The sequence below is a fragment of the Mus caroli genome, unplaced genomic scaffold (assembly GCF_978045245.1).
Source record: "Mus caroli unplaced genomic scaffold, Mus_caroli_1 scaffold_1, whole genome shotgun sequence".
Taxonomy (NCBI): Eukaryota; Metazoa; Chordata; class Mammalia; order Rodentia; family Muridae; genus Mus; species Mus caroli.
The window spans coordinates 52,244,514-52,265,956 of NW_028227256.1; the positions used below are offsets into that span (position 1 = coordinate 52,244,514).

Sequence of the window (21,443 nt, forward strand, 5' to 3'; positions counted from 1 at the left end):
CACAAGCCATTGGTGTTCTCTTCAGGAATTTTTCCCCTGTGCCCGTATCTTCGAGGCGTTTCCCCACTTTCTCCTCTATAAGTTTCAGTGTCTCTGGTTGTATGTGGAGTTCCTTGATCCACTTAGACTTGACCTTAGTACAAGGAGATAAGGATGGATCCATTCCCATTCTTCTACATGATAACCACCAGTTATGCCCACACCATTTGTTGAAAATGGTGTCTTTTTTCTACTGGATGGTTTTAGCTCCCTTGTCAAAGATCAAGTGACCATAGGTGTGTGGGTTCATTTCTGGGTCTTCGGTTCTATTCCATTGATCTACCTGTCTGTCCCTGTACCAGTGCCATGCAGTCTTTAATCACAATTGCTCTGTAGTACAGCTTGAGGTTAGGCATGGTGATTCCACCAGAGGTTCTTTTTATCTTTGAGAAGAGTTTTTGCTATCCTAGGTTTTTTGTTATTCCAGATGAATTTGCAAATTGCCCTTTCTAATTCGTTGAAGAATTGAGTTGGAATTTTGATGGGGATTGGATTGAATCTGTAGATTGCTTTCGGCAAGATAGCCATTTATACTATATTGATCCTGCCAATCCATGAGCATGGGAGATCTTTCCATCTTCTGAGATCTTCTTTGATTTCTTTCTTAAGAGACTTAAAGTTCTTATCATACAGATCTTTCACTTCCTTAGTTAGAGTCACACCAAGTTATTTTATATTATTTGTGACTGTTGTGAAGAGTGTTGTTTTCCTAATTTCTTTCTCAGCCTGTTTATCCTTTGTGTAGAGAAAGGCCATTGATTTGTTTGAGTTAATTTTATATCCAGCTACTTCATTGAAGCTGTTTATCAGGTTTAGGACTTCTCTGGTGGAATTTTTAGGATCACTTATATATACTATCATATCATCTACAAATAGTGATATTTTGACTTCTTCCTTTCCAATTTGTATCACCTTGATCTTCTTTTGTTGTCTAATTGCTCTGGCTAGGACTTCGAGTACTATATTGAATAGGTAGGGAGAAAGTGGGCAGCCTTGTCTAGTCCTTGATTTTAGTGGGATTGATTCCAGAGTCTCTCCATTTAGTTTGGGGTTGGCTACTGGTTTGGTGTATATTGCTTTTATTATGTTTAGATATGGGCCTTGAATTCCTGATCTTGCAAGACTTTTATCATGAATGGGTGTTGGATTTTGTCAAATGCTTTCTCAGCATCTAACGAGATGATCACGTGGTTTTTGTCTTTGATTTTGTTTATATAGTGAATTACGTTGATGGATTTCCATATATTAACCATCCCTGCATCCCTTGGATGAAGCCTCCTTGATCATGATGTGTTCTTGGATTTGGTTAGTGAGAATTTTATTGAGTATTTTTGCATCGATATTCATAAGGGAAATTGGTCTGAAGTTCTCTATCTTTGTTGGGTCTTTATGTGGTTTAGGTATCAGAGTAATTTTGGCTTCATAGAATGAATCGGGTAGAGTACCTTCTGTTTCTATTTGGTGGAGTAGTTTGAGGAGAACTGAAATTAGGTCTTTGAAGGACAAAAAGGTCACCAACAGATTGGGAAAGGATCTTTACCAATATTAAATCAGATAGGGGGTTCATATCCAATATATATAAAGAACTCAAGAAGATGGAGTCCAGAAAATCAAATAACCCTATTAAAATGGGGTACAGACCTAAACAAAGAATTCTCACCTGAGGAATACTGCATGGATGAGAAGAACCTGAAAAAATGTTCAACATCCTTAATCATCAGGGAAATGCAAATCAAAACAACCCTGAGATTCCACCTTACACCAGTCAGAATGGCGAAGATCAAAAATTCAGGTGACAGTAGGTGCTGGCGAGGATGTGGAGAAAGAGGGACACTCCTCCATTGTTGGTGGGACTGCAAGCAACCACTCTGGAAATCAGTCTGGCAGTTCTTCAGAAAACTGGACATACTACTGGAATATTTAGCAATACCTCTCCTGGGCATATACCCAGATGTTCCAACTTGTAATAAGGACACATGCTCCACTCTGTTCATAGCAGCCATATTTATAATAGCCAGAAGCTGGAAAGAACCCAGATGTTCCTCAACAGAGGAGTGGATACAGAAAATGTGGTACATTTACACAATGGAGTACTACTCAGCAATTAAAAACAATGAATTCATGAAATTCTTATGCAAATGGATGTATCTGGAGGATATCATCTGAGTGAGGTAACCCAATCACAAAAGAACACACATGATATGTACTCACTGATAAGTGGATATTAGCCCAGAAACATAAACTACCCAAGATACAATTTGCAAAACACATGAAACTCAAGAAGAAGGAAGACCAAAGTGTGGATACTTTGTTCCTTCTTAGAATGAGGAACAAAATACACATGGAAGGAGTTACAGAGAAAAAGTTCGGACCTAAGACAGAAGGAAAGGCCATCCAGAGACTGCCCCACCCTGGGATCCATCCCCTATACAACCACCAAACCCAGATACTATTGCATATGCCAGAAAGATTTTGTTGACAGGACCCTGATATAGCTCTCTCTTGTGAGTCTATGCCAATGCCTGCCAAATACAGAAGTGGATGCTCACAGCCATCTATTAGAGGAACAATGATATGAACTAACCAGTACCCTCCAGAAGTGTGTCTCTAGTTGCATATGTAGCAAAGGATGGCCTAGTTGGCCATCAATGGGAGGAGAGGCCCTTGGTATTGTGAAGATCATATGCCCCAGTACAGGGAATGCCAGGGCCAGGAGCAGGAGTGGGGGAGTTGGGGAGCAGGCCGGGGGAGGGTATAGGGGGCTTTGGGGATAGCATTTGTAACATAAATAAAGAAAATATCTAATGAAAATAATGTAAAAAATACAAAAATTAATTAATTAAAAAAAGAAAAAGAAAGTAATCTTTTAAGAAACCCAAAAGAATATAGCCACACAATCATAAAAATAACATGAGAAGAGCAGGGAGCGCCATCTTGGATCCGGGACTCCGCTGAACTTAGGAACTTAGTCTGCACAGGTGAGAGTGTGCACCACAGAGGCAGACAGCTTCTGGGACTGGCGGGAGCCACAGAGCTGCTGAGGCAGCACCCTTTTGGGGCCACAGACATCCGGCACCCTCCCAGCCGGAGGACAGTGGCCCGCCCTGCACGGGAGCCCTCTGCCTCAAGAGCAGGGAGCGCCATCTTGGATCTGGGACTCCGCTGAACTTAGGAACTTAGTCTGCACAGGTGAGAGTATGCACCACAGAAGCTGACAGCTTCTGTGACCTGCCAAAGCAACACAGCATCTGGGAAAGGTCCTGTTTTGGGCCTTCTTCTTCGGCCAGGAGGCGGTCCAAACACCAGATATCTGTGCACCTTCCCTGTAAGAGGAGAGCTGGTCAGCAGAGAGTGCTCTAACCACTGAAACTCAGAGGAGAGAGCCTGTCTCCCAGGTCTGCTGATAGATGGGAATCAGAATCACCAGAAGAACAATCTCTAAACAGAGACAACTATAACGACTCCAGAGATTACCAGATGGCGAAAGGTAAACGTAAGAATCTTACTAACAGAAACCAAGACCACTCACCATCATCAGAACCCAGCACTCCCACTTCGCCCAGTGCAGGGCACCCCAACACACCTGAAAAGCTAGACCTGGATTTAAAAGCATATCTCATGATGATGGTAGAGGACATCAAGAAGGACTTTAATAACTCACTTAAAGAAATACAGGAGAACATTGCTAAAGAGTTACAAGTCCTTAAAGAAAAACAGGAAAACACATCCAAACAGATGATGGAAATGAACAAAACCATACTAGACCTAAAAAGGGAAGTAGACACAATAAAGAAAACCCAAAATGAGGCAACACTGGAGATAGAAACCCTAGGAAAGAAATCTGGAACCATAGATTCGAGCATCAGCAACAGAATACAAGAGATGGAAGAGAGAATCTCAGGTGCAGAAGATTCCATAGAGAACATCGGCACAACAATCAAAGAAAATGTAAAATGCAAAAAGATCCTAACTCAAAACATCCAGGAAATCCAGGACACAATGAGAAGACCAAACCTACGGATAATAGGAGTGGATGAGAATGAAGATTTTCAACTCAAAGGACCAGCAAAAATCTTCAACAAAATTATAGATGAAAACTTCCCAAATCTAAAGAAAGAGATGCCCATGAACATACAAGAAGCCTACAGAACTCCAAATAGACTGGACCAGAAAAGAAATACCTCCCGACACATAATAATCAGGACAACAAATGCACTAAATAAAGATAGAATACTGAAAGCAGTAAGAGAAAAAGGCCAAGTAACATATAAAGGCAAGCTTATCAGAATTACACCAGATTTTTCACCAGAGACTATGAAAGCCAGAAGATCCTGGACAGATGTTATACTGACACTAAAAGAACACAAATTCCAGCCCAGGCTACTATACCCAGCCAAACTCTCAATTAACATAGATGGAGAAACCAAAGTATTCCACGACAAAACCAAATTCACACATTATCTCTCCACGAATCCAGCCCTACAAAGGATAATAACAGAAAAAAACCAATACAAGGACGGGAACCGACCCTAGAAAAAACAAGAAGGTAATCCCTCAACAAACCTAAAAGAAGACAGCCACAAGATCAGAATGCCAACTTTAACAACAAAAATAACAGGAAGCAACAATTACTTTTCCTTAATATCTCTTAATATCAATGGACTCAAATCCCCAATAAAAAGACATAGACTAACAAACTGGCTACACAAACAAGACCCAACATTTTGCTGCTTACAGGAAACTCATCTCAGAGAAAAAGATAGACACTACCTCAGAATGAAAGGCTGGAAAACAATTTTCCAAGCAAATGGTATGAAGAAACAAGCTGGAGTAGCTGACATCCAATCCAAAGTCATCAAAAAAGACAGGGAGGGGCACTTCATACTCATCAAAGGTAAAATCCTCCAAGAGGAAATATCAATTCTGAATATCTATACTCCAAATACAAGGGCAGCCACATTCATTAAAGAAACTTTAATAAATCTCAAAACACACATTGCACCTCATACAATAATAGTGGGAGACTTCAACACACCACTTTCACCAATGGACAGATCGTGGAAACAGAAACTAAACAGGGACACAGTGAAACTAACAGAAGTTATGAATCAAATGGATCTGGCAGATATCTACAGAACATTCTATCCTAAAACAAAAGGATATACCTTCTTCTCAGCACCTCATGGTACCTTCTCCAAAATTGACTACATAATTGGTCACAAAACAGGCCTCAACAGATACAAAAATATTGAAATTGTCCCATGCATCCTATCAGATCACCATGGACTAAGGCTGATCTTCAATAACAAAATAAATAATAGAAAGCCAACATTCACATGGAAACTGAACAACACTCTTCTCAATGATACCTTGGTCAAGGAAGGAATAAAGAAAGAAATTAAGGACTTTTTAGAGTTCAATGAAAATGAAGCCACAACATACCCAAACTTATGGGACACAATGAAAGCATTTCTAAGAGGAAAACTCATAGCTCTGAGTGCCTCCAAAAAGAAACTAGAGAGAGCACACATTAGCAGCTTGACAACATACCTAAAAGCACTAGAACAAAAGGAAGCAAATTCACCCAAGAGGAGTAGACCGCAGGAAATAATCAAACTCAGGGGCGAAATCAATCAAGTGGAAACAAGAAGAACTATTCAAAGAATCAACCAATCGAGGAGCTGGTTCTTTGAGAAAATCAACAAGATAGATAAACCCTTAGCCAGACTCACTAGAGGGCACAGGGAAAGCATTCTAATTAACAAAATCAGAAATGAAAAAGGAGACATAACAACAGATCCTGAAGACATCCAAAACACCATCAGATCCTTCTACAAAAAGCTATACTCCACAAAACTTGAGAACCTGGATGAAATGGAGAAGTTCCTAGACAGATACCAGGTACCAAAGTTGAATCAAGATCAGGTTAATGATCTAAACAGCCCTATATCCCCCAAAGAAATAGAAGCAGTCATTAATAGTTTCCCAACCAAAAAAAGCCCAGGACCAGATGGGTTTAGTGCAGAGTTCTATCAGACCTTCAAAGAAGATCTAATCCCAGTTCTTCACAAACTATTCCACAAAATAGAAACAGAAGGTACTCTACCTAACTCATTCTATGAAGCCACAATTACTCTGATACCTAAACCACAAAAAGACCCAACAAAGATAGAAAACTTCAGACCAATATCTCTTATGAATATTGATGCAAAAATCCTCAATAAAGTTCTTGCTAACCGAATCCAAGAACACATCAAAACAATCATCCATCCTGACCAAGTAGGTTTCATCCCAGGGATGCAGGGATGGTTCAATATACGGAAATCCATCAGCGTAATCCAGTATATAAACAAACTCAAAGACAAAAACCACATGGTCATCTCGTTAGATGGGGAAAAAGCATTTGACAAGATCCAACACCCATTCATGATAAAAGTCTTGGAAAGATCAGGAATTCAAGGCCCATACCTAAACATGATAAAAACAATCTACAGCAAACCAGTAGCCAACATCAAAGTAAATGGTGAGAAGCTTGAAGCAATCCCTCTAAAATCAGGGACTAGACAAGGCTGTCCACTTTCTCCATACCTATTCAACATCGTACTTGAAGTCCTAGCCAGAGCAATTCGACATCAAAAGGAGATCAAAGGGATACAAATTGGAAAAGATGAAGTCAAAATATCACTTTTGCAGATGATATGATAGTATATATAAGTGACCCTAAAAATTCCACCAGAGAAGTCCTAAACCTGATAAACAGCTTCGGTGAAGTAGCTGGATATAAAATTAACTCAAACAAATCAATGGCCTTTCTCTACACAAAGAATAAACAGGCTGAGAAAGAAATCAGGGAAACAACACCCTTCTCAATAGCCACAAATAATATAAAATATCTTGGCATGACTCTAACTAAGGAAGTGAAAGATCTGTATAATAAAAACTTCAAGTCTCTGAAGAAAGAAATTATAGAAGATCTCAGAAGATGGAAAGATCTCCCATGCTCATGGATTGGCAGGATCAACATTGAAAAAATGGCTATCTTGTCAAAAGCAAAATACAGATTCAATGCAATCCCCATCAAAATTCTAACTCAATTCTTCAACGAATTAGAAAGGGCAATCTGCAAATTCATCTGGAATAACAAAAAACCTAGGATAGCAAAAACTCTTCTCAAGGATAAAAGAACCTCTGGTGGAATCACCATGCCGGACCTAAAGCTTTACTACAGAGCAATTGTGATAAAAACTGCGTGGTACTGGTATAGTGACAGACAAGTAGACCAATGGAATAGAATTGAAGACCCAGAAATGAACCCACACACCTACGGTCACTTGATCTTCGACAAGGGAGCTAAAACCATCCAGTGGAAGAAAGACAGCATTTTCAACAAATGGTGCTGGCACAACTGGTAGTTATCATGTAGAAGAATGTGAATTGATACATTCCTATCTCCTTGTACTAAGGTCAAGTCTAAGTGGATCAAGGAACTTCACATAAAACCAGAGACACTGAAACTTATAGAGGAGAAAGTGGGGAAAAGCCTTGAAGATATGGGCACAGGGGAAAAATTCTTGAATAGAACAGCAATGGCTTGTGTTGTAAGATCGAGAATTGACAAGTGGGACCTCATGAAACTGCAAAGCTTCTGCAAGGCAAAAGATACCATCAATAAGACAAAAAAACCACCAACAGATTGGGAAAGGATCTTTACCTATCCTAAATCAGATAAGGGACTCATATCCAATATATATAAAGAACTCAAGAAGGTGGACTCCAGAAAATCAAATAACCCCATTAAAAAATGGGGCTCAGAACTGAACAAAGAATTCTCACCTGAGGAATACCGAATGGCAGAGAAGTACCTGAAAAAATGTTCAACATCCTTAATCATCAGGGAAATGCAAATCAAAACAACCCTGAGATTCCACCTCACACCAGTCAGAATGGCTAAGATCAAAAATTCAGGTGACAGCAGATGCTGGCGAGGATGTGGAGAAAGAGGAACACTCCTCCATTGTTGGTGGGATTGCAAGCTTGTACAACCACTCTGGAAATCAGTCTGGCGGTTCCTCAGAAAATTGGACATAGTACTACCGGAGGATCCAGCAATACCTCTCCTGGGCATATATCCAGAAGATGTCCTAACCGGTAAAAAGGACACATGCTCCACTATGTTCATAGCAGCTTTATTTATAATAGCCAGAAGCTGGAAAGAACCCAGATGCCCCTCAACAGAGGAATGGATACAGAAATTATGGTACATTTACACAATGGAGTACTACTCAGCTATTAAAAAGAATGAATTTATGAAATTCCTAGCCAAATGCATGGACCTGGAGGGCATCATCTTGAGTGAGGTAACATAATCACAAAGGAACTCACACAATATGTATTCACTGATAAGTGGATATTAGCCCAAAACTTAGGATACCCAAGATACAAGATACAATTTGCTAAACGCATGAAACTCAAGAAGAATGAAGACCAAAGTGTGGACACTATGCCCCTTCTTAGAATTGGGACCAAAACACCCATGGAAGGAGTTACACAGACAAAGTTTGGAGCTGTAATGAAAGGATGGACCATCTAGAGACTGCCATATCCAGGGATCCATCCCATAATCAGCTTCCAAACGCTGACACCAATGCATACACTAGCAAGATTTTGCTGAAAGGACCCAGATATAGCTGTCTCTTGTGAGACAATGCCGGGGCCTAGCAAACACAGAAGTGGATGCTCACAGTCAGCTATTGGATGGATCACAGGGCTCCCAATGGAGAAGCTAGAGAAAGTACCCAAGGAGTTAAAGGGATATGCAACCCTATAGGGGGAACAACATGATGAACTAACCAGTACCCCGGAGCTCTTGTCTCTAGCTGCATATGTATGGAAAGATGGCCTAGTCGGCCATCACTGGAAAGAGAGGCCCATTGGACTTGCAAACTTTATATGCCCCAATACAGGGGAATGCAAGGGCTAAAAGAATGGGAATGGGTGGGTAGGGAAGGAGGGGGAGTATGGGGGACTTTTGGGATAGCATTGGAAATGTAATTGAGGAAAACATGTAATAAAAAATATATATAAAAAAGAAAAAAATAACATGAAACAACAATCACTATTCCTTAATATCTCTTAACATCAATGGTCTTAATTCCCCAATTAAAAGGCATAGAGTAACAGACTGGATAGTAAACAGTGTATTACAGCATTTTGCTGCATACAGGAAGCACACCTCAATGTCAAAGGCAACCACTACCTCAGAGTAAAGGGCTGGAAACAATTTTCCAAGCAAATGGTCTCAACAAACAAGCGGGAGTAGCCATGCTAATATCGAATATAAATCAACTTTCAACCAAATGTTATAAAAAAGGATAAGGAAGGATACTTCATACTGGTCAAAGGAAAAATCTACCAAGAAGAACTCTCAATTCTGAACATCTATGTTCCAAATGTAAGGGCAACCACATTCATAAAAGAAACTTTACTAAAGCTCAAAGCATACATTGCACACCACACAATAATAGTGGCACACTTTAACAATCCACTCTCATCAATGGACAGATCATGGAAATAGAAACTAAACAGAGACAAATGGAAACTAACAGAAGTAATGGACCAAATGGATTTAACAGCTATCTATAGAACATTTCATCCTAAAACAAAAGAATATACCTTCTTCTCAGTACCTCATGGTACCTTCTCCAAAACTGACCACAAAACAGGCATCAACAGATACAAGGAGACTGAAATAATCCCATGCATCCTATCAGATCACCACGGACTAAGGCTGGTCTTTTTATTCTAGACAGGGTTTCTCTGTATACCCCTGGTTGTCCTGGAACTCACTCTGTAGACCAGGCTGGCTTTGAACTCAGAAATCCGCCTGCCTCTGCCTCCTGAGTGTTGGGATTAAAGGCATGTGCCACCACGCCAGGCTTCTTTTTTATTTTTTGGAAGGGTGGTCTTTAATAGCAAGAAAACTAAAAGAAAGCCCAAATATACATGGAAGCTGAACAACTCCCTACTCAATGATAACTTGGTCAAGGAAGAAATAAAGAAAGAAATTAAAGGCTTTTAAGAGTTTAATGAAAATGAAGGCATAACATACCCAAATTTATGGGACACAATGAAAGCAGTGCTAAGAGGAAAACTAATAGTTCTGAGTGCCTCCATAAAGTAACTGGAGTGAGCTTCCACTAGCAGCTTGACAGCACATCTGAAAGCTCTAGAACAAAAAGAAGCAAACACAACCAAGAGAAGTAGATGGCAGGAAATAATCAAACTCAGGGCTGAAATCAAAGAAGTAGAAACAAAAAGAACTATATAAAAATCAACAAAACCAAGAGCTGGTTCTTTGAGAAAATCAACAAGCTAGATAAACCTTTAGCCAAAACTACCTAGAGGGCACAAGGACAGTATCCAAATTAACAAAATCAGAAATGAAAAGGGAGACATAACATCAGAAGCTGAGGAAATCCAAAAAAAATCATCAGATTCTACTACAAAATACTATACTCAACAAAACTGGAAAACCTGGATTAAAATGGACAGTTTTCTAGACAGATACTGGGTACTAAAATTAAATCAGGATCACATAAACCATCTAAACAGTCCCATAACCCTTAAGGAAATAGAAGCATTCATTAAAAGTCCCCCAACCAAAAAAAAAAAAATCCCAGGACCAGATAGATGGGTTTAGTGCAGAATACTATCACATTTTCAAAGAAGAAGTTATACCAATACTCTGAAAACTATTCCACAAAATAGAAACAGAAGGAACACTACCCAATCCATTCTATGAAGCCACAGTTATGCTGCGTATTCTCTTTTGGAGATGGAACAGTTTCTGTCTAAGCAGGAATTTGTCAAAATTTCCTTTCAAAGAGGACTTTATAAGAGATTTTCTTCCACTTCTATCATGTTTAATATTCCAAATAGATTTTAAAAACTGGTTGAGTACATATTACTTTTAGCTCAGAACATATCATGTATATTTAAGAGGCTCAAAACGTATCATGTATATTTAAGAGGCATTTAACTATTATAAATTATTTTGATGACTTAAAAATGTCAATACTGAGTTATATATTTTAAAATAAACTGTATTAGCTTAATAAAAATAAAAAATGAAAATGATCTGACATTATATCATAGTTCTTTCACTGCCAATCTCCAAATAGAATTGAAGATGAGTGCTGGTTAACTAAAGGAGGCAACAAAATAGTCAGTATATCACAGTATACATTGTTTATTTCAATGTATACTGGGTTAAATGTAACAATCACAAATTAAAAGCAACATACAAAACCCAATGCCTGTATATGGCTTTGTGAATTACTGGTAAAGATTTTTGTATTTGTGGTGCTGGAATGGAACCCTGGGCATGATAGATGAAAGCATTCTACCATTGAGCACTATCCCAGCCTATTAAAGAAGTTTTAGAATAAGTTTTAAACATATGAGAATTGAATTCATTACATTTGATGAGAGGAAGAAAATTCACCCTCTTTCAAGATTTTAACTGTATTTTCCAAAGTAGTTTTGCATATAAAAGAAAAAAATGAAATCTTCCTAAAAAGGATTTAAAAATACTGGACTTTTGAAAATACTGTACTAGGGGATCAAACCTTGTTCCTCCTACATGCTAAAAGCAAGCACTCTTTTCTAGAGCTACTTTCTCAGCACAGACTGTGTGTGTTATGTATGTGCTCACTTGTGGAGGTTATGGGTTGAGGCATCTTCCTTTTTGTTTTTTGTTGTTTTTGTTTTGTTTTGTTTTGTTTTTGAGAGAGCATCTCTAATAGCTAGACTGGCCAGCAAGTGAGCTCAAGGATCTGGCTGTCTCTGTTCCTGTAATACCAGGTTACAGGGTTACAGCCACATGGTTATGTCTTTGAGCAGTAAGAGTACTGAGCCATTTCACTAGGTCCCTCAGCCCAGAGGTTCTAATAAATTCAATGCCTACCTGATAGTGATATGCAGGCTGTTGATAAACTGGCTGAGCCACCATCACAGGAGAACTAGATATGGAACGTGACTGTGGAAGAAAACAAAATTTGCTTTAGGAAAAACTCTTTAAATTACAATACTTTTATCGTGACTTATCACCTAAGCTCAGTTAACTTTTGGTTACTGTTTTTTTTCCTCTTGTTAGTACTGTTACCAATTTTATTTTAATCTGCTTCTTAAAATCACCAGTTTTCCCATGTGACTTTATTTCCATTGTAATTAAAACAACCACAAGCAAAGTTTCTTTAGTTTGAAACTTCCCACCTCTGAAGAGTATGAAAATATAGTCTATGAGAATATATAGATAAAAATGGCACCTGAACTAAGGGTCATGGCCTGTTTCTACTGTAGAAAGCAGAAGTAGGTCATGTGGTTAGCATCAAATGAATAATCAAAATTTGATTTTCCTAATGTTTAAAACCAACATTCTATTCCACTATTATACATTTAAGTAAAGTAAAATATCAGTTATTGAAGCACAGTCAAATTATGTTGTCTTAGTAATTTAATATTTAAATGAGTTAATCTAAAAATTGTGATATGTCTGTGTTTGAAGAAAACAAAGTATTATTTGATTATTCAAATTGACAGAGTAAGCTTTCAAATGGATTACCAAAGACTAGATAATTAATAAAACAAGTTATATTTCAATATAGGTAAAATAAGCTGATAGTGATTAAAATTAATTTCTAACTTGGGGTGTAGTATACCATTATTTTGGTTTAATATTCACATGCTCAAAGTCAAAAATCACAGTTTTACACAATTCAGATTTGATATGCTAATAAAATTATAGCACAGATCAAGGTTAGAAAACAATAGTGTATTTTTCTGTTATTAATAGGCTAAAAGAGGAAAAATGACCATCTGAGCAGAAAGAGAAAGTGCATGTAAAAATTGCCTTTCATGAAGAAAATTCTATTTTTAAAATATTTTTTATTGGATATTTTCTTTATTTACATTTCAAATGTTACCCTCTTTCCTACTTTCCCCTCCGAAAATCCCCTATCCCCTCCCCTTTTATCCGAAAGTCCCCAACCCTCCCAACTCCCATTCCTGGTCCTGAAATTCCCCTTTATATGTTACTTGACCTTTTCCCCTTAATTCTTTTAATATTCTTTCTTTAGTGCATTTGTTGTTCTGATTAGTATGTGTCGGGAGGAATTTCTTTTATTTATTTATTTATTTATTTATTTATTTATTTATTTTTATTACGTATTTTCCTCAATTACATTTCCAATGCTATCCCAAAAGTCCCCCATACCCCCCCCTTCCCTACCCACCCATTCCCATTCTTTTGGCCCTGGCATTCCCCTGTATTGGGGCATATAAAGTTTGCAAGTCCAATGGGCCTCTCTTTCCAGTGATGGCCGACTAGGCCATCTTTCGATACATATGCAGCTAGAGACAAGAGCTCCGGGGTACTGGTTAGTTCATCATGTTGTTCCCCCTATAGGGTTGCATATCCCTTTAACTCCTTGGGTACTTTTTCTAGCTTCTCCATTGGGAGCCCTGTGATCCATCCAATAGCTGACTGTGAGCATCCACTTCTGTGTTTGTTTGGCCTCAGCATAGTTTCACAACGCGAGGAATTTCTTTTCTGGTCCAGTTTATTTGGAGTTCTGTAGGCTTCTTGTATGTTCATGGGCATCTCTTTCTTTAGGTTGGGGAAGTTTTCTTCTATAATTCTGTTGAAGATATTTACTGGTCCTTTAAGGTGAAAATCTTCATTCTCATCTATACCTATTATCCTTAGGTTTGGTCTTCTCATTGTGTCCTGGATTTCCTGGATGTTTTGTGTTAGTATCTTTTTGCATTTCGCATTTTCTTTGATAGTTGTGTCAATGTTTTCTATGGTATTTTCTGCACCTGAGATTCTCTCTTCCATCTCTTATATTTTGTTCTCTCTTCCATCTCTTATATCTCGCATCTATGATTCCTGATTTCTTTCCTAGGATTTCTATCTCTATAGTTGTCTCCCTTTGGGTTTTCTTCATTGTTTCTACTTCCATTTTTAGATCTTGGATGGTTTTGTTCAATTCCATCACCTGTTTGGTAATGTGTTCCTGTAATTCTTGAAGGGATTTTTGTTTCCTCTTTAAAGACTTCTACCTGTTTAGCAGTGTTCTACTGTATTTCTTTAAATGAGTTATTAATGTCCTTCTTAAAATCTTCTACCAGCATCATGAGATATGATTTTAAATCTGAATCCTGCTTTTTTGGTGTGTTGGGGTATCCAGGACTTGCTGAGGCAGGAGTACTGGGTTCTGATGATGCCGAGTGGTCTTGGTTTCTGTTAGTAAGATTCTTACATTTGCCTTTCACCATCTGGTAATCTCTAGTGTTAGATGTTCTAGCTGTCTCTGGCTGGATCTTGTTCCTCCTGTGATTCTGTTAGCCTCTGTCAGCATTCCTGGAAGTCCAACTCTGGCCTGAGTCCCGGGGTCAGAGCCCTCCCTGGAGGCCAACTCTCCTCTAGTGGGGAAGGTGCACAGAGGTCTGAGGATCAGCTCTGCCTCCTGGCTGAGGATGAAGGCTCAAAGAGACCCTGTCCAAGAAGCTCTGTTGCTTCTGTGGCCCGCGCGCTCTCCTGCACGGACTGGTCTCTGAGAAACCCGGGATAGAAGATCCTGGTATTCCCCTATACTGGGGTATAGAATCTTCACAGGACTTAGGGCCTCTCCTCCCATTGATGACCAACTAGGCCATCTGCTATATACGTAGCTAGAGCCACAAGTTCCACCGTCTTTGATTGGTGGTTTAGTTCCAAGGAGGTCTGGAGGTACTGGTTAGTTCATATTGATGTTCCTCCTATGGGGCTTCAGACCCCTTTAGCTCCTTGGGTACTTTCTCTAGCTCCTTCATTGGGGACCTTGAGCTCCGTCCAATGGATGATTGTGAGCATCCACTTCTGTATTTTCCAGGCACTGGCAGAGCCTCAGAGGAGACAGCTATATCAGGCTCCTGTCAGCAGGCTCTTGTTGGCATCTGCCATAGTGTCTAGATTTGGTGGTTGTTTATAGGATGGATCCCCAAGTGGGGCAGTCTCTGGATGGTCATTCCTTCATGAAGAAAATTCTTAGCAAACAGAATAGAGAACATAGGAGAATAATTTTCAACCACGAGTGATTTTTGCCTCATAAGGAACATCTGGGTCTGTTAGCAGACATGCTTGACTGCCATAATTATGGGGAAGCATAGACACTTTTTACTATTTTAAAATGCCCTGGATAATATTCTACAACAAGGAAATGATTTATCCCTAGGTAGAAATAATGTCAATATTTTGTAACTCTAGTTCATAGTGTTTTTTCCAAGTTAATGGTGGCACCATCCAGGAAAGATCATGGCTTAGAGCTGATTCTTGTTGGGATGAGTTGGGGACTGAGCATGTTGAATGTGACAGAGTCTGCTGCAGTGCTGAGGTAGCAGATTTAGTAGACACTGCCACTACAATAAGAGGAAAAATACTGAAAAAAAAACCCAGAAAGAAATAAAGGTATATTGAATCATACATGAAAGTTTGCCAGGATTAATGACACCATGTAGGGGCTTTGGAGGAAGAAGTGAAACAGAGAGTGAGGCACCACAAGCTCCTGTGAGTCCTTGAAGAATTCTCACCTACTATACACAGTTTATGATGTGACATGGCTCCTGGCACATAGGTGAGACAACACAAAGGACAGGAGGCAAGGGTGGTGGCTGCTTCCTGTCCTCACAGAAATCTCCACAGGGGATTGGACCCTCCCCTACAGTCTCTTGGACAGGCTTATGGATAGGCAAGTCAAATTTAGCTAAACAACACAGGTTGCATTCTGATTTGCTCTTGCCTAATAAACATACCCTAATTGTCTAAAAAGCTATATATAAGCTTATGTAATAAACAATAATGTTAGATCTTTACTCATGGGCTCTGTCTTTACTTTCTGCCCACTTCCCAGTCCCAGTTCCCACAACACAATATAGACATACCAAATCAAAAGCATTACTATCCAACTGTCACAACCCACTAGGAAATATGATTTTTAAAAAAGTATCCTTCAAAGTCCTTGGTGATCAGAGAAAAACAAATCAAAATGACCCTGAGATTCTACATTACACCTATCAGAATGGCTAAGCTCAAAACATCAGGTGACAACACATGTTGGCGAGTATGTGGAGAAAGAGGAATATTCCTCCATTGCTGGTAGGATTGTAAACTGGCACAACTACTCTGGAAATCAATCTGGAGGTTCCTCAGAAAATTAGAAATAGATCTAACTGAACACCCAGCAATATCACTCTTGGGAATATACCCAAAAGATGCCCCACACCATGCCACAGGAGCATGTGTTCCACTATGTTAATAGCAGCCTTATTTGTGATAGCCAGAAGCTAGAAACAACCTAGATGTCCCACAACAGAAGAATGGATACAGAAAATGTGGTTCATTTACACAATGGGATACTACTCAGCTATTAAGAGCAAGGACATCCTGAGTTTTGCAGGATAGATGGAATTAGAAAATATCATCCTGAGTGAGGTAACTCAGACCCAAAAGGACATGCATGGTATGTAGTCACTAATACGGGGATATTAGCTCCTCCCCCAATTCAGAATACCCAAGGTACAGTCCACAGAACTCAAAGAGGTCAACAAGCTGAAGGGCCGAAGTGAGGATGCCTCAGTCCCACTTGGGAGGGAGAAGAAAGCAATCATAAGTGGGGATGAAGGGAGGGACCTGGGAGGGAAAGTGGGCAGAGGGTGAGGAGGGAGAAGGGAACCTGATCTGGTATTGGGTGAGGGAAAAGGACTGAATCCTGAGGGCCAGCAGAAAGAATTGAAACAGGCAACCTTGGGAGGTAGGAGGTTGGTGGAACCCTCCAGAATGCACCAGAGACCTGGGAGGTGAGAGACTCCCAGGACTCAAAGGGAGGAACTTTAGATGAAATGGCCTGACAGTGGGGAGAGGGAACTTATAGAGCACGCCTCCAGCAGGAAGACAGGACATCAAGTGAGGGATGGGGTTGCCATCCCACAGTCACAACTCTGACCCATAATTGTTCCTGTCTGAAAGAACTAAAGGGATGGAAATGGAGAGGAGCCTGAGGAAAAGAAGATCCAGCGACAGGCCCAAAGTGGGATCAAGCTCATGGGGAGGTTCCAAGGCCTGACACTATTATTGAGGCTATGGAGCACTCACAAAAAGGGACCTAGCATGACTACACTCCGGAAGACTCAATAAGCAGCTGAAAGAGTCATTTGCAGATATTTGCACCCAACCAATGGATGGAAGCTGCTGACCCCTGTGGATGAATTAGGGAAGGCTGAAAGAAGCTGAGGAGGAGGGCAACCCTGTAGGAGGACCAGCAGACTCAATTAACCTGGGCCCCCAAGATCTCTCAAATACTGGACCACCAACCAGGCAGCATACACCAGCTAATATGAGGCCCCCAACACACATACAGTAGAGGACTTCTGGGTCTGTGTTCAATCAGAGTTGATGCACCTTACACTGAAGAGACTGGAGGCCCCGTGGAGTTTAGGGGTCAGGTGGGGTGGGGTGGGAGAAGGTGTGGGATGTGGAAGTCAGGGGGTGGATGGGGGACAGGGAGGGGAGGTAGTAAAACCTGGAATGTAAATAAAAAATAAACCAGGGGAGGGGGACAGAGTGGGGGGGTTTGTGGAGGAGAGACTGGGAAGGGGGACATTTGAAATGTAAACAAATAAAATAACAAAAAAGAAAATAAGCCAGGTAGACAAACCCTAATCCAAACTAACTAAAAGGCAGAGAAACAGTATCCAAATTAACAAAATCAGATATGAAAAGGGGGACATAACAGACACTGAGGAAATCCAAAGAATCATTATGTCATAATTTAAAATCCTATACTCCATAAAACCATAAAATCTAAAAGAAACAATGTTCATGATAGATTTCACTTACCAAAGTTAAATCAAGATCAGACAAACAATTTAAATAGATCTACAACCCCTAAGGAAATAGAAGCAGTCATTAAAGTCTAACATCATCATCATCATCATCAACAACAACAACAACAACAACAACAACAAGTAGCAACAACAACAACAACAACAACAACAAGAAGTAGTAGTTCAGGGACAGATAGTTTTAGTGGAGAATTTTAATAGATTTTCAAAAAGTTAATACCAATAATACGCCTTTTCCACAAAAAAAGTAACAGAAGGAACATTGCCTAATTCATTTTATGAAGCCACAATCACGCTGATACCCAAACCACAGAAAGACTCAGCAAAGAAAATTACAGAACCATTTCCCTCATGAACATTGCTAAAAAGCAAAACAAACAAACAAACAAAAAAACAACCAACCAAACACACACACACACACAAACCCCCAGCCAGCCAACCAACCAACCAACAAAGCAAAAAGCTTCAATAAAATACTTGCAAACTGAATCCAAGGACACATAATCCATCACTATCGTGTAGTCTTTATTCCAGAGATGCAGGAAGGGTTCAATGTACAAAAATCTGTCAATGTAATCCATCATATAAAGAAACTGAAAGAATAAAAATCCAATCATCTCATTAGATACTGAAAGTCCTAGCCAGAGCAATTAGACAACAAAAGGAGGTCAAGGGGATACAAATTGGAAAGAAGTCAAAATATCACTATTTGTAGATGATATGATAGTATATATAAGTGATCCTAAAAATTCCACCAGAGAAATCCTAAACCTGATAAACAGCTTAAGTGAAGTAGCTGGGTATAAAATTAACTCAAACAAATCAATGGCCTTTCTCTACACAAGGGATAAACAGGCTGAGAAATAAATTAGGAAAACAACACCTTTCAAAATAGTCACAAATAATATAAAATACCTTGGTGTGATTCTAACTAAGGAAGTGAAAGATCTATATGACAAGAATTTCAAGTCTCCGAAGAAAGAAATCGAAGAAGATCTCAGAAGATGAAAAGATCTTCCATGCTCATGGATTGGCAGAATTAATATAGTCAAAATGGCTATCTTGCCAAAAGCAATCTACAGATTCAATGCAACCCCCATCAAAATTCCAACTCAATTCTTCACAAAGTTAGCAAGGGCAATTTGCAAATTCATCCGGAATAACAAAAATCCTAGGATAGCAAAAACTATTCTCAACAATAAAAGAACCTCTGGTGGAATCACAATCCCCAACCTCAAGCTGTACTATAGAACAACTGTGATAAAAACTGCATGGTAGTGGTACAGTGACAGACAGGTAGATCGATGGAATAGAATTGAAGACCCAGAAACGAACCCACACACCTATAGTCACTTGATCTTTGACAAGGGAGCTAAAACCATCCAGTGGAAAGAAGACAGTATTTTCAGCAAATGGTGCTGGTTTAACTGGCAGTTATCATGTAGAAGAATGTGAATTGATCCATTCTTATCTCTTTGCACAAAGCTCAAGTCTAAGTGGATCAAGGAACTCCACATAAAATCAGAGACACTGAAACTTATAGAGGAGAAAGTGGAGAAGAGTCTCAAAGATATGGGCACAGCGGAAAAATTCCTGAACAGAACAGCAATGGCTTGTGCTGTAAGATCAAGAATTGACAAATGGTACCTCATAAAATTGCAAAGACATTGTCATTAAGAGCAAAAAGCAACCGACAGATTGGGAAAAGATCTTTACCCATCCTAAATCAGATAGGGGGCTTATAACCAATAAATATGAGTAACTCAAGAAGTTGGACTCCAGAAAACGAAATAGCCCTATTTTTAAAATGTGGTACAGAGCTAATCAAAGAATTCTCATCTGAGGAATACCAAATGGCTGAGAAGCACCTGGAAAAATGTTCAACATCCTTAATCACCAGGGAAATGCAAATCAAAACAACCCTGAGATTCCACCTCACACCAGTCAGAATGGCTAAGATCAAAAATTCAGGTGACAGCAGATGCTGGCGAGGATGTGGAGAAAGAGTAATACTCCTCCATTGTTGGTGGGATTGCAAGCTTGTACAACCACACCTCATTTTTGATAAATAAGCCAGAAACACACCCTGGAAAAAAGACACCACCTTCAACAAATGGTGCGGGGTCTAACTGGACGTAGGCTTGTAGAAAGATGCTAATATAGCCATATACACATGAGAAAACCACAGCCAAAATCATCATAGAGAAAATATTGAGGTAATGCCACTAAATTCAGAAATGTGATAAAGCTGGCCATTGTTTTTGCTCCTTCCAAGATGGTGCTGTAAGCACCAGTTGGAGAAACTACCTTTGTTTGTGGGTGCCTTAAGAAATCACAAAAATTCTGCTGGAAAATTTCTAGAAATAAACAAATTCTGCAATGTGGCAAGATATAGAATCAACTGGTATAAATCAACAGCTTTTATATATAGAAGCAATAAACATACAAAAAATAGATCACAGACACATTCCCATTCACAAAAGACTTATTAAAGAAAAAGTATATAGGAATAAACCTATTCAAGGAAGTAAAGAAACTCTACAATGAGAACTTTAAACCTCTGAAGAAAGAGATAAAGACACTAGAAAATTAAAAGATATCAAACTTATGGATTTGCAAAATTAATATTGTGAAAGTAACAATTTTACCAAAATCCATTATGAGTAAATGGAATCCAAATCAAAATTCACATTTCATTTCTCACAAAAATAGAAAAAAATTATCCTAAAATTCACATGGAACCTAAAAGTTCCAGATAGCCAAAATTCTCCTCAGCAAAAAGAATGACACTGGGAGGGACTACCATTCCAGATTTCAAGATTATATATTAGGGGCTGGAAAGAGTTAAGCATACTGGCTGTTCTTCCAGAGGATCTGAGTTCAATTCTAGCTCCCACATGGCAGCTTACAAGTGTATATAACACAAGTTTCAAGGGATCAGATACTTTCACATAGACATATATTCAGGAAAACACCAATGTATATAAAACAAACAAACAAACAAACAAACAAACAAAGAAAGAAACAAACAAAGTCATCCACTTAAAAAATGAGCCTGGGACTTGAATGGAGAGCTAGAAGAAGAAGGAGGAGGAAGAGGAGGAGGAGGAGGAAGAGCAGGAGGAAGAGGAAGGAGGAGGAGGAAGGAGGAGGAGGAGGAAGAGAGGAGGAAGAGGAAGAGGAGGAGGAAGAAGAAGAAGAAGAAGAAGAAGAACAACAACAACAACAACAAGCTAAACACATCTCAAAAAATGTTCGTCATCCCTAATAAATACAGAAATGCAAATCAAAACAACTTGGGAGATTTTATCTTACCCCAGTCAGAATGGTAAAGTTCAACAAAATGACCTATAGCAAATTCTGGAGAGGATATGGGGAGCAGGGAATCCTCGTTCACTGTTGGTTTGACTGCAAAATGGTGTAGCCAGTATAGAAATCAGTGTGGAGAATTCTCAAAAAGCTAA

General features: G+C 39.2%; 1 protein-coding gene across 3 annotated transcripts in view; it reads right to left on the minus strand.

Annotated features, from left to right (window-relative positions):
• Boll (boule RNA binding protein) overlaps window positions 1-21,443 on the minus strand; it is a 125,828-nt gene that overhangs the window by 68,483 nt on the left and 35,902 nt on the right. For all 3 annotated transcript variants that reach the window (XR_015047024.1, XM_085837405.1, XM_085837408.1), the window contains exon 7: window positions 12,005-12,076. Coding sequence is in view for 2 of the 3 variants with exons in the window: in XM_085837405.1 (XP_085693531.1) it covers window positions 12,005-12,076 (72 nt within the window). In the remaining variant the exon portion in view is untranslated. The remainder of the gene's footprint in view (window positions 1-12,004; window positions 12,077-21,443) is intronic.